General features: G+C 44.2%; 1 protein-coding gene and 1 non-coding gene across 2 annotated transcripts in view; both read left to right on the plus strand.

Annotated features, from left to right (window-relative positions):
- The window catches only part of LOC147272180 (uncharacterized), a 430,453-nt gene that overhangs the window by 13,365 nt on the left and 400,342 nt on the right, over positions 1-16,746 (plus strand). Inside the window, exons 2-3 of the mRNA XM_086205272.1 lie at positions 1,362-1,960; positions 14,098-14,108. Coding sequence (XP_086061398.1) covers positions 1,362-1,960; positions 14,098-14,108 — 610 coding nt within the window. The remainder of the gene's footprint in view (positions 1-1,361; positions 1,961-14,097; positions 14,109-16,746) is intronic.
- trnaa-cgc (transfer RNA alanine (anticodon CGC)) lies at positions 7,856-7,927 on the plus strand. The gene has a single exon. It is a non-coding gene; the product is annotated as a tRNA-Ala (tRNA).

The following is a 16,746-nucleotide window of genomic DNA, read 5'->3' on the forward strand; positions in this document are numbered from 1 at the left end:
TGACTTGGCTGTTTGGGTGTGCAGGGACGTGCTGGGCCCCTAATTCAGTCCAGAAAGTTCAACTCCTGAGGCCCTCAGCCGCGCGCCAGCGAGAGCATTTTAGGAGACTTGAGGTGTGAGTCACTGTCAGTGGTCAATGTTAAGAACACTCCCATTGACAGGCATCAAAAGCATGTTACCATTGAACTGAACCAAGACAAGATCAAGCTGAGGGGACATTCACACTGTGTTGCTAACTCCTGCTAACTGAGTCGTGTGTGACAGGCTGGCCCAGCATGCTGTGCATGTTGGTGTCCTTGTGTCGTTCTTCTGTAGGCTGCTACGGTGCTACCTTGTTAAAAGATGATCCTGTAGACTGGAAATTATATCAGCCCATTAAAAACAACCTTTTTTTCTCCACTGCCCGGTTGGCCTGGGCTGGACCGGCCATTAGGGAATCATTCCACTTCTCCCAGTGGCCAGCACCTCCCTGGCTGTGAGTGTAGGTGGACTGACATGTTTAGCATCGGTACAGGTTCCCTCTGGTTCTAGGGACTGAACTCTCATTCTCCTACAGGGTCTCATTCTAGAAATGAACATTCTGACTAGCAGATGTGATCATGAATGGACCAAAACCATTCAGCAGAGGGGACCTATGACCTTTGACCTGGGTGACACAACGTTGATCCAAGCATCTGAAGCCAGTGTTTCTGTTCCCAGTTTGCTGACTGGTCGTCAGTAGCAGGACGTCTCTTTTCATTGAGTTGAGTTCTGTTTCTGTCTGTTGCTCCGCTGTTTCAGAGTCAAATGAAGAGATTTCTGATGTTGCTGTTTGTGTCCTGCAGATGTGGAGCAGCTGCTGGTGATTAAAGAAAAGGTTCCCCCTGAGCTGCAGGACCCAGAGCCCCCCCACATTAAAGAGGAGTGGGAGGAGCTCAGGATCAGTGAGGAGGGAGGGCAGCTTCAAGGGCAGGAGGAGGCTGATATCACCACATTCCCCTTCACTCTGGTCCCTGTGAAGAGTGAAGGGGACGAAGAGAAACCTCAGTTCCCACAGCTTCACCAGAGTCTAACTGAGGAGAACTTGAAAGAAGAGTCTCTGAGCAGCAGCCCAGTTCATCCTCTGAAAACAGAAGCTGATGGAGAAGAGAGTGGAGAACCAGAACCAGAACCAGCCAGCAAGGTAGATCCAGATGCACTTGTACAACCCCAGACTGAAGACCAGATGTCAGACTCTTCTGAAGCTGAGCCTGAAGTCAGTGAGGATGAGTGTCCCTTTAGGTGCTCAACATGCAGTAAAGGTTTTCGAAACAGAAGGCGTTTGGATGTACACATGAGAACACACACTGGGGAGAAACTGTTCCCATGCTCAGTTTGTGGAGGAAGGTTTTCAGAAGAGGGATATCTGAAAAGACACAGGAGAACATACACAGGGGAGAAACCATTCCCCTGCTCAGTTTGTGGCACAAGATTTTCAGAAAAGGGGCATCTGAAAAGACACATGAGAACGCACACTGGGGAGAAACCATTCCCATGCTCAGTTTGTGGCACAAGATTCTCAGTTAAGGAACATCTAGAATCACACATGAGAATGCACACAGGGGAAAAAACATATCCCTGCTCAGTTTGTGGCACAAGATTTTCAGAAAGGGGGCATCTGAAAAGACACATGAGAACACACACTGGGGAGAAACCATATCCCTGTTCAGTTTGTGGCAAAAGATTCTCAGTTAAGGGAGATCTGAAAACACACATGAGAACACACACTGGGGAGAAACCATTTCCCTGCTCAGTTTGTGGCGGAAGGTTTTCAGAAAAGGGATATCTGAATAGACACATGAGAACACACACTGGGGAGAAACCATTTCCCTGCTCTATTTGTGGCATAAGATTTTTAGAAAAGGGGCATCTGAAAAGACACATGAGAACTCACACTGGGGAGAAACCATATCCCTGCTCACTTTGTGGCAAAAGATTCTCAGTTCAGGGAGATCTGAAAACACATGAGAACTCATACTGGGGAGAAACCATTTCCCTGCTCAGTTTGTGGTAAAAGATTCTCAGAAAAGGGACATCTGAAAAGACACATGAGAACGCACACTGGGAAGAAACCACCTTTGCAAGACGTGGCTTTGAAGCGTGACAAGAGTGGGAGACGCAGGTTGACGGCCAAAAAATGAATTTATTTCATGAAAAAACACAACGATGAACCAAAATTGAACTCAGACAACAATGTGATGTGATCGTCAGTACAGTTGGTGGTGTGGGTTCATGTGTGCATGTGTGTAAGGGAGGTGGAAAGAAGAGATGTTGTCTGCTGAAAATCAAAGTGACAATGGATGAGGAGGAAGAGAGGCTCCCGGCCAGCAAGGCGGGTTCTGTATGTAGAGAGCACCGGGCCCAGGAGCTTCAACTAGGAGGAACGAACAGCCCCCCACCCTCCAGATACCTGCTGCAACACAAGGAACAGCATGAAAGGCACCAGCCACGGGACCTTTATACCCCCCCCACACACACACACACACACACACACACACACCCTCAAGAAAGGGGTCCAGAAGCAAGTCACGGCACCAAAGTACCTGAAATGCATTTTTTTTAAAAGCCGAAATGATAATGAACCAAACCCCCTCAAACCATGTACATCACCCATTGTTCTGTACAGATGAGGTAAACCTATCAGGAGGTGAACCAGTGGCTGCTCTGGTGGTCCAGCATCTCTTGTCCCAAGGTACCGCATTGACCAGTGCACCCAGAAAGCAATGATGTAGGAGGCTAGGAAAAGACAAGAGGAGAACCAGAGACAGGAAAACAGTTCACTATCAATTTCCACACTGAAGGAACTCTGGACAACGCGTCCACCACCACTTTGTTGGTCCCCTTCACACAGGAACTATCCAGTGTGACTGCAGGAACAGAGACAAAGAGAGGAGAAAACTCAGCAGGACAGAGACAGGATGAAGCTGAAATCATGGAGCCACCATTGGACAGGAGGGTGTGAGGTCTGATCTGATTTCTCTGAGGTCACCATCAAAGATCCACTTGGCACCAATTACTGATCTTTATATTGATGTATTGATCCTGATCAAACACTGAATTGTCTTTGAGATGTGTGAAAATAAATGAGTGGGCGGAGTCTCTGATATCATTGATGTCATCCAGCTGATGGAGAAATATGTGACATCAACTGGAGCCTCCGGTGAAGTACCTTTAGTAGTAGTACACATGCAGTATACGCTCAGTACCGGCTCCTACACAGACACAGCGAGCGCTGCTTTAACAAATACATGGTTCCTATGTGAGGGATTGCTTGGATTTCCGGTGTATCAGGACCAGGACTGAAGTTGGTCCCTGACCGTCCTGGAGGGGCGGCTGTAACACAGGATGAGTTTTCACAGTGAAGGTCTTCTTCTTCTACAGCTGAATTAAAGTGTAAACAGTCGTCTACACACCTTTTAACTGTCTTTATAAACTTGTCTTTTCATAAACTTTCTGTCCTCTTTTAAAGTTGTCAGTGCTTTTGTTTCCATGTAGAGGCTCTACTTGATCACCACCCTTGTGTTTGACTGTTTGGAGTGGATGTTGTCTACAGACATCTTTCTACTTTAAATAGATGAAAGAGTTGTTTTTCCATCTCATGTTGTTCCTGCAATGATTGAAGGCAACAAACAACAACACATTATTTGCCATTTTTCATGTTATTTTGAACTTTTCAATTTTTATCTCAGTTATGGATAAAAATCCTTCTTCTTCCTCTTCTGTGTTTTACGGCAGCTGTTCTCTAAGTTTGAAACTCCACATTAGAACTGCAGCAATCAATCAGTCAATCAATCAATCAATCAATCAATGGATTTGGATGGACTTTGCATTTGTTTTGTCTTCTCTTTTTTTCGTTGTACTTGTGGTCATCATTGTCTCCAATCAGAAAATCTGAGGCTGGGACGTCTTGATGACGCTTGAAGAAAGGAAGCAGGTCTCAGAGGAGTGTGGACAGTGCAGTCCTCAGCTTTCTAGTTCCTGGTCTCCAGCCCTTCTCTCTTGTTGAGCAGCCAGCGTCTCAGAGCCTTGTCCAAGACCTGCAGCCAAACTGCACCGTCTGCACCACATTCACCTTTAAAAACTGAGTGGATGTCATCAGGGAGGGAAAATGCTGGAGTTCCTTGTCCTTTGCTTGGATTTGTTTGATTTTTTTATTGAGTTTGACTCGCTGGAAGAAGACTTGTTGATCCAGGAATGAAGCTGGATTCTTCTGTGCAGAGCATTCATTGAGTTGAAGTGTGGCTGTACATTCAATGATCAGTGTTATGGTTTCCTTTCCTGTGTTAAGTTGTTGCTCACACACACACACACACACACACACACACACACACACACTGCTGTGTCTGAACACTGAAGCTGAGGAGAGAGACTAATGTGCACCATCTTTTGGGGTTTCTATCTCTTTCCACACACAAATGCAGGCTGGCTCCTGAGTGGTTGACAGCTTTTATGAAGGCGTGCGCTTTGTTGCCATGGAGACCAGAGCTTCAACAGGGGGATGAGTTCTTGAAAGCAGAGTTGGAGTTTGTTTGTGGACTGAACAGTAAACTCCTTTCTTTTGTGGGACGTTTGAATAAAACATTGAAATGAAAATCACTCTCCTTATCGTTTTTGATGCTGCAGTTTTTATGTTTCTGTAGACGTTTGGATTCAAGGATTCAAGGATTCAAGGATCTTGATTGTCAAACCACTCACATTTCCATGTTGGTGGTACGAAAATTGAACTCTGGTCCTGGGGTAGCAAGAGATAGCATAATAAAGAGTGGAGAACAGAAATAAGGATTTACAGACAGAAAAGATATTTACAGAAGGATTTTTATATATATATATATCCATCCATCCATTGTATATATATATATATATATATATATATATATATATATGTGTGTTATATGATGATTCAATATATGTTGAATTATATATATATATATAAAATTATATATATATAATTCAACACAGTTCAAGTGTTTCTAATGAAGCTGAATGTTCTCCTCTACTTTCCTCAGTTGGGTTTCTTTCATGTCCTCCTGAGATCAAAGAGAGAATTCTAGGTACAAATAAATACACTATCAAAGCCCCCTGATGACATCATCATCAATTCTGACTTTGATCTGGAGGCTCTTGCTTCAAATAAAATCCGTTGTTCCAGGCAAAAATCTGCATACAAACACAAAAACAAACACACACACATACACACACACAAACACACACGCGCACACATACACACACACAAACACACACACACACACACACACACACACTCCCATTCACACTCACATTCATACCTACGGTCAATTTAGAGAATCCAATCAGCCTAGTCCAATCCAAGACTCCCAGTCACTAACCCATACTGTCATCACTTAAACACCACTAGAGTATTGACAGAGATTCCACATGTTGGTCAACCAGAGAAGCTCCAACTGGCGAAGGTCATCCAACCCTGCATGAAGGTCAACCTCCATCATCTGCTGCTCATTAGCAGGGACTTAGCTCCAATGGTAGAGTGCTAGCTTAGCATGTGAGAGGTAGAGGGATCGATGCCCTCATTCTCAGAATACTTCAGCTTGTTCTGTTGATCAGAGGAGCTGCTGGGTGATGAATGCTGATGTTTGTCCACTGCTGTGATAAAGTGTCCCCTGTTACTGAGATGAGGATGAACACCTGCTCAGGTCAAAGCTGCAATCAAACCAGGGACTCTGAACCACACACAGTGAAGGAGTTTGTCCTGCAGGTTGATGGACACTTATTAAGTTCTATCTTTGATCAAATATAAGAAATGTAAATGAATTCAACATTGATTGCATTTCCCTCCTTTCTTTGGTGCCCTCAGTCTTTCTGAGAACTGTAGGAGGAACTGCTCTCTGTTCTGTGTTTGTTCTGCTCAGTGGAGGAAGGAACGAAGGACTGGAGCTCTAAGTTTTCCAGTTCCTACATCAGTGAATGGACTTTCTGTGCTGAGGAGGATCCAAAGCTACTAAGGAGGATTACAGAGTTTGGGAGTCAGTGACTTAATAGAGTCTAACAAAGGGTTGAACCTGAATGTTGAACCCTTCAACATGGGGCCATGGCAGAGTGAACCAAGAACACTACAATGGGGGTGAGAGTGGAGCCATGATGGACTCACAGTTCATCACCTCCACCATCATGTGGACCACCTGATCACCTCTCCCTCAACCTCTAAATAACTCATTCCCTGACCGGGAATCGAACCTGGGCCACATCGGTGAGAGCGCTGAATCCTAGCCACTAGACCATCAGGGACCACACTGAGCTCTCCAACAACAGAGACTATAGACAATGACTCAAGAACACAGGACTCTGTGGTCTCAGCTTGAGATGCAGAGACACCTCAGCCCCCTAAAGACAGTCCACCCCCAGGATCCTGCCCCCTCTGCTCCAACTCAGCCCTCCATTCATAACTGACTTTGTCTCAGTCTCTTCACAATGCCAGTCACTGAAACACTGACAATGTGATGGGGGCTTCCTGTCTTTACTGCATTTTCTTCAAAGGATCCCGTGTGTCTTCTTTCTCTCTGTCTGTACTGGAGTGTGGTACCAGGCCCAGCTTGAACGGGTGACTGTGTCTGAGTGGGTCGAGGCTGGGCTGCAGGTATTGGGAGGTTAGAACCCATCTGTGAGGCTCCAGGTGGAGCGATCACCTGTGAGGGTCCAGGGACAGCAGGAAGCTGCACAGATGGTAAAGACATGGAGGGGAGACAGGTGGTGCTGGAGCAGTGACAGGAAGTGTCTGGCATTTTGGTTCATCCTGTGAGATGACGTGAGGTTGTGGTTTTGCCTCCAGCCTCACCTCCTCATCAGTGTTCAAAAGGTTCAAAGGTGAAAAAATGGGATTCAACCAAACAGCTGGAATGAAGAGTTGGTAACACTTGCAGAGCTGCAGGGAGCTGGACAGGTCTCACCGTGGGGGGATTTGTCCCACAGATCCTGCTGAAGTGGCTCCTTCTCCTGAGACCTGCAATGCTGGCTGGACCTTTGGAAAAAGAACACAACAAATCTTCATAAACATTTACTTCAGCAGGAACACACAAGAAGGTGGGACTGGTTCCTTTTTCATGTTCACTATTTTGTCGTCTTGGTTCATGTTTTGGTTGTCAAAGTCAATTCTGAATATTTGTGGAAAGTTCGCCTGCCTTTACTTGTACCAATACTTCCTTTAGTAACAAATTAAAAAGCTCAAGCTAAACTTCAGTCAGGACAACCATTCTTTCTCATTCTTCGACCTCTGTTTTATGTCCATGACCATCCTGTCTGTCACCTTTGGTGATGGAGACATCAGTTGATGACATCAGCAACGGTCCTCAACCTAACTGCCTCTGCCAGAAGTGAGCTGTCATCTGTCTAAGGGGACACAGTCGAGTGGACCGGGGCGGATGAGGGCCTGCTGCTTCCTTGAAATATTTCTAAATATTTCAGTTGCAACTGTATAGTGATGGTGGGTCAGTTTAGAGCTGTCAATCAATGTTAATAATTGATCTTAGCATCTGGAGATTATTTTAGGAACACAAATACTTTTACTTCATTCTGAGGATGTGCAGACGTTCAATATAATGATTTTTTATTCGTCAAAGATTCCTGCTAGTCAGAGAGGATCTGGGCTGGATTGGAAAGCTTCTGAGAGGGAAACCTTCACTCTGGACTGGACTGAGAACGGAGCAGCCTCAGCTTCCTGGAGCCTGACTTGCCTCTGTGGTCTAAGGTTGTGTGGGCTGACATCACAGTGAAACTCCTGAGATCACAGAGCCTTTGAGATCACAGGCTGACTTCCTTTTTATCCCTAAAATTTGTGTTTGATCAGTTAAACAGTGACTCTACCAGAGGGGATGTAGCTCAGTGGTAGAGCGCATGCTTCGCATGTATGAGGCCCCGGGTTCAATCCCCGGCATCTCCAGCTGGTCCTTTGGAGCCTTCATCTTGTCAGCTAAATTGATCATTAAATGTGACAACAGTTGATAACAAACTACCAGAAGAGAAACCAGTCTGTTGCATATCAAAGTATTTGTAGCTGGGTCAGTGTGACTGTGAGCCTTCATAGCCAGCATGAAGGAGCTGGTTTTATCTTTGCTGGGGAAATCCCACACACAGCTGCTCTCAGTTCCACATGTGTGTGTCCTCACTCCTCCGTCCTCCTGCTGCCCTCAGAATACAGACACAATTCAACCTGGCAAGTTTGGAGCATAGAAGTGCTCCTGAAGAGATGTGTGTCAGCCCACAGCTGGCTGTTCTTACCTGGAACCTCAAGATGAAACTGCTTCCACAGATTGGAAATGAATCTGATGTTGACTTTTGGACAAATCACCTGTTCATCAGTTCATCATCACTTCCATCCATTTCTACTGCTTATCTTGTTATAGAAAGGAGTCTATCTGCTGTGTGACTGAGGCAGTTACTGTGAGCTGCTGCATGTCTCAGTGTGTGTGTGTGGGGGGGCTGTGTGTGACTGGTCGGCTGCCAAGGATTATTGATGAGATCAATCATGATCAGCTCAGAGATCACGGCACAGAAGAAGGAGACTTTTTGATTTTTGGGGGTTCAGTTTCTAAGTCAGACACATCATCACAATTTGAAGTTTTCCTCCAGTAAAAAACAAAACAACACAAAACCAAACAAAAACATGATTTGACTTTTGATGTCTACCTTTTTTGGAAATTGTGAGTCCAACAAGCAGGAGGCCGTTTGAGCTTGGAAACTGTGAAGCATCACCAGTAACTGCTGGTTAATTTACAGTTGTTTCCTCCAAAAAGTTTAAAATGAACTCAATGCTGAATCCCTCGTCGTCATCACTGAGCTGCAGAACTGGTCCATGCAGGAGGCTGAGCAGGTCTTCCTCTCTGGTCCAGTGTCTCAGCACAGGTCAGAGTAGAGAATTAAAACATGAACACAAATCTTTATCAGCTGTTTACTGATATCAGTGACTACCTTCAAGTAAGAGTGTTAGTGAATGGACCCTTTTTAAAGTTTATGTTATAATGTTTGAAAAATGATGCTCACAAAAACACAATAAAAGTGTTTGTGGTAAAATGATTCCAGTAGATTTTATTGCCATTTTAAGAGTTCAAGCATATTTTGATGACATTGTTTGATATCATGACTCTCAGTTACTTTAGCAGGACCATCGGGACATGAAATCTTCCTCATCATCCCATATCGACCCTCAACCCCTCACGCAGAACCAGGAGCCCTCAACTGAAGGAACCTTTAAAACTGAGAAGTTGGACAGAAAGCAGTATTTTGGTGGAATGAACCTTTAAAACTATAAATTAGAAAGTATTTTGGTGGAATGAACCTTTAAAACTATAAATTAGAAAGTATTTTGGTGGAACGAACCTTTAAAACTATAAATTAGAAAGTATTTTGGTGGAACGAACCTTTAAAACTATAAATTAGAAAGTATTTTGGTGGAACGAACCTTTAAAACTATAAATTAGAAAGTATTTTGGTGGAACAAACCTTTAAAACTATAAATTAGAAAGTATTTTGGTGGAATAAACCTTTAAAACTATAACTTGTTTGAAAGTATTTTGGAGGAATTGGAATAATCCTTTTATACAGTTGTCAGAAATTAAAGGACAGGAAGTAGTATTTTGGTGGAATAAACCTTTAATACTGTAGTTCGAAAGGAGTAATTTGCTATCATCTAATTCGATAGGTGGCGCTGTCACCAAAAAACAAAAGTCCCAGAACTGCATTTTATCATCCAATTCAGTAGGTGGTGCTGTGGGGTCCTGGAACTGCAGCTCTCTGGTGCTGCAGGATCTCCTCTTGAAAAGCCTCACACTTCAGAGTCGTTCCAGAATCTAGGAGCAGAAACCAAAGTCTCCTACGACGAGGATGGGATTGGAACCCACGCCTGCAGAGCTCAATGGATCAGCAGTCCATCACCTTAACCACTCGGCCACCTCGTCTCCTGACCACCATGATGTGCTGCTTTCTCTGAGCCTTTTAAACAGCTGAACTCTTTGGAGCCCATTTGTCAGAAATGGACCCAGCAGGAGCCACTGAACACAACTCTGACATCATCAGGCTTCTTCCCAGCAGCTTGGTGCTCCAGAAGGAAGAATCCAGACCATCGCTACATCATCAGAGTGAACACCAGCTGATGTTGACCAGTTTAACAAGCCTTTGACTGCTAAATGACATCCAAGCTCAGATTCTCTTGTCCTGGTAGAACAAGTCAATGTTGAAGAAGATGAGAGCACCAGTCTCTTTCATCCAATGCTGGAACAGCGTTAGACTGAAGGTCTGAAGGTCCCTGGTCTGGTCCAGGTTTCAACAGGGGACCAGCATCAGCCAGCATTTAAATGTGGACAACAGTGGAGGTGAAGCCCACATCAAGGAAACAAGCCTCCTATCACTGTCCTGTGCTGAGTTTCTTTAAAAAATGTGAGACAACCTCAAGAGTTTCTGTTTCCTGTGTTGGACTTTGCCTCAGAGAATCAGAGCCAATCAGAAGCTTGTTGGTCTTGGATGCTGGTCATCAGGAGCAATGAGGGGCTCAGTGTCTTGCTCAAGGACACTTCAACATGGTCACCAGCTGAAGTGAGAACTGAACCAGCAACTCTGCTAGACGGCCACTCTGCCTCCAGACCGTGCCCCCCTAACCTGAATCATCATGATGTCATTATTTGTTGCTTTAATTCACCAAATGTGTGACGTGGTGAGTTTGTCAGGAGTTTAAAGACCAAAGTTGTGAACACACAGAGAAGTAAACCTGTCAAAGCTGCTTCACTTGATGAGAGAAACTGAGGAACTGATAGAAGAGCAACAAAGAAAATGGAGTCAGAAGGTCGTCTTCTTCACTGCTCAGTCACAACACTGACACACACACACACACACACACACACACACACACACACACACACACAAATAGTTTGTCTTTGAGAGAGGACAAAAAATGTTTGACTGTGCTGACATGAACTTTCATTGTCTAATTTCAGTCTCCTACAAAAGTGTGTGAATGTGGTCGTTGTGGCCGAGTGGTGAAGGCGATGGACTAGAAATCCATTGGGGTCTCCCTGCTCAGGTTGGAGTCCTGCCAACAACGTTAAACTGTTTAAAATTGAAATTTGACCCATTTTTCCTCCACACTGTCCTTCATCACAGCATTTAACATCAGGACTGCTCCCAGATCAGCTCCATGACCTCATCTTTGCACCAGAGTACCGCCCAAGTTCATCAAAAACGGCCAAGCATAAATATATAATATGTATATAATGTGAACACACCTTTACAGGTGCGTTAACGTGCTTAATAATAGAGAATGAGTGAAGGGTGCGTTCAGAGTGGAGTGCAGTACCACAGTCAGGCCAGCAGGTGGGGCTTTCGTTGGTGCTGTCTACCTAATTGCGGTGTCTGTGCTCTGCCAGCAGAGGTCGTGCTTCCCCACCAATCTTCTCGGGTGTCTGAGTGGTGCCGCCATGTTCAGGTCGTAGCAGGAGGACGTAGGTTGGTACTTGGCAGTTCGGACGTAGCGAAAGTCACGTTATGAATGGAGGGCTGAGTTGGAGCAGAGGGGGCAGGATCCTGGGGGTGGACTGTCTTTAGGGGGCTGAGGTGTCTGGTGGTCTTGGTGGACCCTCTGCATCTCAAGCTGAGACCAAAGAGTCCTGTGTTCTTGAGTCATTGTCTATAGTCTCTGTTGTTGGAGAGCTCAGTGTGGTCCCTGATGGTCTAGAGGCTAGGATTTAGCGCTTTCACCGCCGCGGCCTGGGTTTGATTCCTGGTCAGGGAATGAGTTATTTAGAGGTTGAGGGAGAGGTGATCAGGTGGTCCACATGATGGTGGAGGTGATGAACTGTGAGTCCATCATGGCTCCACTCTCACCCCCATTGTAGTGTTCTTGGTTCACTCTGCCATGGCCCCATGTTGAAGGGTGACTGTCTCATTCAGGTCCAACCCTTTGTTAGACTCTATTAAGTCACTGACTCCCAAACTCTGTAATCCTCCTTAGTAGCTTTGGTTATTGATGATCTGCAATGGTTCGTGGGGGTGGAGCCTATCCCTCAGGTGAGGGGCGGGGTTTATCCTGGACAGGTCACCAGTCCATGGCAGGGCCATCACATAGAGACAGATTGATTATAAAAATGTTCATCCCCAGTTTGAAGTTAGAGACAGGATTTAAGTGTGGAAGGTTTTTGTATCTTCAATTTAATTCTAAGTGTTGTAAACTGTTTCTAACAAACTCTACTGTTGAACAGTCAAAATGTTTTCTAACCAAGCTGAATGCTCTCATATACTTTTTAAAGTTGAGTTTCTCTCATGTCCTCCTGAGATCAAAGACAGAATTCTAGGTACAAATAAATAAACAATAAAAGCCCCCTGATGACATCATCATCAATTCTGACTTTGATCTGGAGGCTCTTGCTTTCTTGCTTCAAATAAAAAACGTTGTTCCAGGGAAAAGTCTGCACATAAACACACACACACACACACACACACACACACACACACACACACACACACACACAGCCTGTCTTCAGTATAAAATGGTCTGTCACGTTCTCTCACGTTGGAAGATTTCTCTGACTCCATTGTGAATACAGAGATTCTTCATCTGCCACCTGAGTCTTGATCCACTGATTCCTCTGATCCACCTCTTTCTGCTCCAACAAGGCTGACATGGATCAGGTGGGTCCATGTCATCCAATCAGGAGGTTTCTCCTCTCAGTTAATTTTCTTCATCCCAGTTTAGATTGATTCTTCTCAGCCTCATGAAGGAGCATCTGATCAGGTGTTTGGCTGCTTGTTGGTTGTAATTCCATAGATTTTAATCTCAGATGTTATAAAATTAATAAGAACATCTTAAAGACCTTCGTCCAACACTTGAAACTCTCCTGTCTGTGGAGGCCCAACTGGCCTTTGGTAGTGAGGTGGTGGATGCATGTGAATGAAATGAGGCTGGTGTTGCTGTGAGGAGCCACTAGAGGGAGACACCTGTCGTTCCTCCCAGCTGACAATGAGGCTTCACAGCTGCATTTGAAGCTGTCCTTTATTGGTCCCAACTGTCTTGAGCTCAGGGGCCAAACTCACCAGCAACACTTCCTCCTGGTCATGTGGTCTGTTTGTCAGGAGATTCAATCCAAAGTTGTTGACACACAAGAGAAGAAAACACGTCAAAGTTTGTTCATTTTTATGAATCAAACTGAAAATGAACAGAAGAGTGACAGTGAAAATGGATTCAAAAATAAATAATCATGAATAATGAATAAATACTCAGAATTTACTGGCATTTGACTGCATTTTGTGGTTAATCAGTCGATGAAAGAGGAACATATATATTCTATACATGTGATGTACGTACGTGGCTGTGGACAAAAGCGTCTGCTCAATGAAATTGTAGGATTGTAGACTTCTATAAATGTAGAATATAATTGTAGAAATGCTCTCTCTCACCACCCCCAACGTCTGTGCCAGGGTCTCTGGCCAGTGGTCAGTGGGCTCATATCACCTGCCCAGGATGGATCCAGCTTGCTTGTCTTTGTAATTCTGCACTTATTAGAGACCTGGAAACAAAGGAATGCTGAAAAAGAGAAAATAGGACCTCACACAAATGGGCTTGTGACAGAAATTAAGATCATTTTGTGGATATCCATCCTCTTCAAATGTGTGTGAATGTGGTTGTTGTGGCTGAGTGGTGAAGGCGATGGACTAGAAATCCATTGGGGTCTCCCTGCTCAGGTTGGAGTCCTGCAGCAACGTTAAGCTGTTGATGTTCTATGTCAGGGTGAACGTCCTACCTGTGCCTGATTCAGTGTGGTGGCTCACACCTGAATTTATCCTAACAAGCTAACTTCTTAACGCCAATCTACACAGTTTGAATCATCAAAACCTCAAACTGCAGTCAGGAATTTTCAATTCTTTCATCCACAACAATCCTCATCAATAAAATCTGGAAGAAGGAACCGCAGAAAGTCTGCAGGAGAACGTAGACGAGTGCTGCCACCGACCCGTCGTGGGGAGGACCGGTAACGTGGCGACCCCACTTCCCAAAAGAAGCCGACCGTCCAGCGCACCCTCATCACCCAATAAGGACCTCGGGGACATCCTGGACTCAGTTGACAGGAAACTAACAAGTTTCCATGCTGGACTCTCTCGTGGAAATCCTCCACAAAGAGCCTCCATGAGTCTCTGGGACTCAGCCAGCAAAAGGTGGCTTCACTGGCCGCTAAAAATCAAGCCCTTCAAGCCTCCAGCCTCCCATCACTGTTTCCTCCCTCTCAAATATGTATCCTGAAATATGGATTTGAGTCTTTAGATGCTGTAACGTCCAAAGATCATATTCTTATTGACCCTCCCCCTTCTTTGTTCCACCATGGAAAGAGGAGAACTCTATTCTAGTTTAGTGGATGAACATAGAGGGACTACACCTGGATCTCTGTGTTTAACAAACAATTGAGTTAAACATCAGGAGTCATGAGTTTGCTCAAAACTATTGACTTGGACTGACTTCAATGAGTTTATAGCCAACAATTCTCCATCAGCCAGCACATCCTGCAAAAGCAATGATGACAATTTTCCTTTTAAAAAGCAGGGACGTTGCGCAGATCCAGGATCAGTGGGAACGGCTGTTTGCTTTAAATGGTTGGGGAAAGAGTCGATTTATTGTCGAGTCAATGTTATTTATATTGTGCCACATCACAACAAACGTTCTCTCAAGACACTTGACAGGTAGAGCAGGTCCAGAACCACACTCCTTCAATGAATTCACGTATGTGAAGATATTCAACTGATGTGACAAATTCTCATGACAATGAGTCCAGAGAGCCTGTCAGCACTGACATTCCCCTGGTGTCAGGGAAGTCATGTCAATGGACCTGGAGCCTGTAGTTGGTGTCCATCCTTGATATCCTCACAAACAGGTCATCAAACTTGGCCCTCGTCAGCTTGAAGGACAGCTGGAAACGGCCTTCGTCCAGGCACAGTTCTTGGAGAAAGTGAGTTAAGAAGTTTAGAGTTCCAAGAAGCTTCTTCAGTTCGTTCAGTTTGGTCCTGGAGAACTGTTCAATGTGTCAGGACTTCAGAAGCTCCAATCCTCTCTAAGGTCCAGTGAGAGTGGAAGAGATTATAAATGACAGAAGCAGGGCCCTCCCTCAGAACTGAACCAGCTCAGTTGGGAGAGCCTTAGACTGAAGATCTAAAGGTCCCTGGTCTGATCCCAGGTTTCAGCAGAGGAGCAGCATTGACTTTACTTTCCAGTGGAGGAACTGCAGACATGAAGGAAACTAACATCTTGTCCTGTGCATTCTTGTGACATTCAGGACATTTTTGGAGCCTCTTGTTGGATTTTGCCACAGAGAATCAGAGCCAATCAAAAGCATGATGGACTTCAACATGGAGGACTGAACAAGTCAAGAAAGCATCAGTTTGACCTTCACAGGTGTTTCTGTTCCTGTCTCAATGCTGTAGAAAGAGCCTGAGGAGCTCAGACGGTAGAGCATCAGACTTTTAATCTGAGGGTCCAGGGTTCAAGTCCCTGTTCAGGTGCTGTGGAGGTTCCAGTGTTTGACAACATGGTACTGGATGAAGTTCAGTGTTGAACAAACTGTCAACATTAAAAGTAGAAGTGTTCTTGTCTTGCCACTGTGAGACTGTTGCTAGAAAAGTGACCAACAATAATTTAATGTGGCATGCAATTAACAAAAGACTACAAATAACACTGGTCAAGTTAATTTTATTTGTATTGCACAAAATCACAAGTAAGTTCTCTCCTGACTCTTTACTAGTAGAGCAGGTCCAGCACCAAACTCCTTCAATGAACCTCCACCCAACAATTCTCCATCAGCAGCACATCCTGCAACAGTGGTGATGAAAACCTTCCTATTAACAGGCAGGAACATCGAGCAGATCCAGGATCAGTGGGGACGAGGTTAAAAAACAAAGGTACCTCAAAACCTCAAAATAATGCTACAGTGATGTCGGAAGAATTGCTAATGAACTCAAGATGATGCAACAGTAATGGAAGAAGAGTTGCTAATAACCTCAAAATAATGCTACAATGATGTTGTAAAAATTGCTATTGAACTCAAAATGATGCTAACAGTAATGTAGTGAAAGTTTCAAATAACCTCAAAGTGATGCTGACAGTCATGTAGTAAGAGTTGCTACTAACCTCAAAATAATGCTACAGTAATGTAGTAAAAGTTGTTACGAACCTCAAAATATTGCTACAGTGATGTCGGAAGAATTCCTAATGATCTCAAAATGATGCTAACAGTAATGTAGTGATAGTTGCTAATAAACTCAAAGTGATGCTGACACTAATATAGTAAGAGTAGCTACCAACCTCAAAATAATGCGACAGTGATGTCATAAGAATTGCTAATGAACTCAAAATGATGCTAACAGTAATGTAGTGGTAGTTGCTAATAAACTCAAAGTGATGCTGACACTAATATAGTAAGAGTAGCTACCAACCTCAAAATAATGCGACAGTGATGTCAGAAGAATTGCTAATGATCTCAAAATGATGCGACAGTGATTTAGTATGAATTGCAAATGAACTAAAAGAGATGCTAAATGTAATGTAGAAAGTGTTTCGAACAACCTCAAAGTGATGCTGACAGTCATGTAGTAAGAATTGCTACGAACCTCAAAGTAATGCTGACAGTGATGTAGTAAGAGTTGCTTCGAACCTCAAAATGATGCGACAGTGATGGAGTAAGAATTGCTAATAAACTCAAAATGATGCTAAAAGTAATGTAGTGATAGTTG

The sequence above is a fragment of the Aulostomus chinensis genome, chromosome 1, assembly GCF_037954235.1.
Source record: "Aulostomus chinensis isolate RoL2024-O1b breed Wild chromosome 1, RoL_Achi_v1.0, whole genome shotgun sequence".
NCBI classification, from domain to species: Eukaryota; Metazoa; Chordata; class Actinopteri; order Syngnathiformes; family Aulostomidae; genus Aulostomus; species Aulostomus chinensis.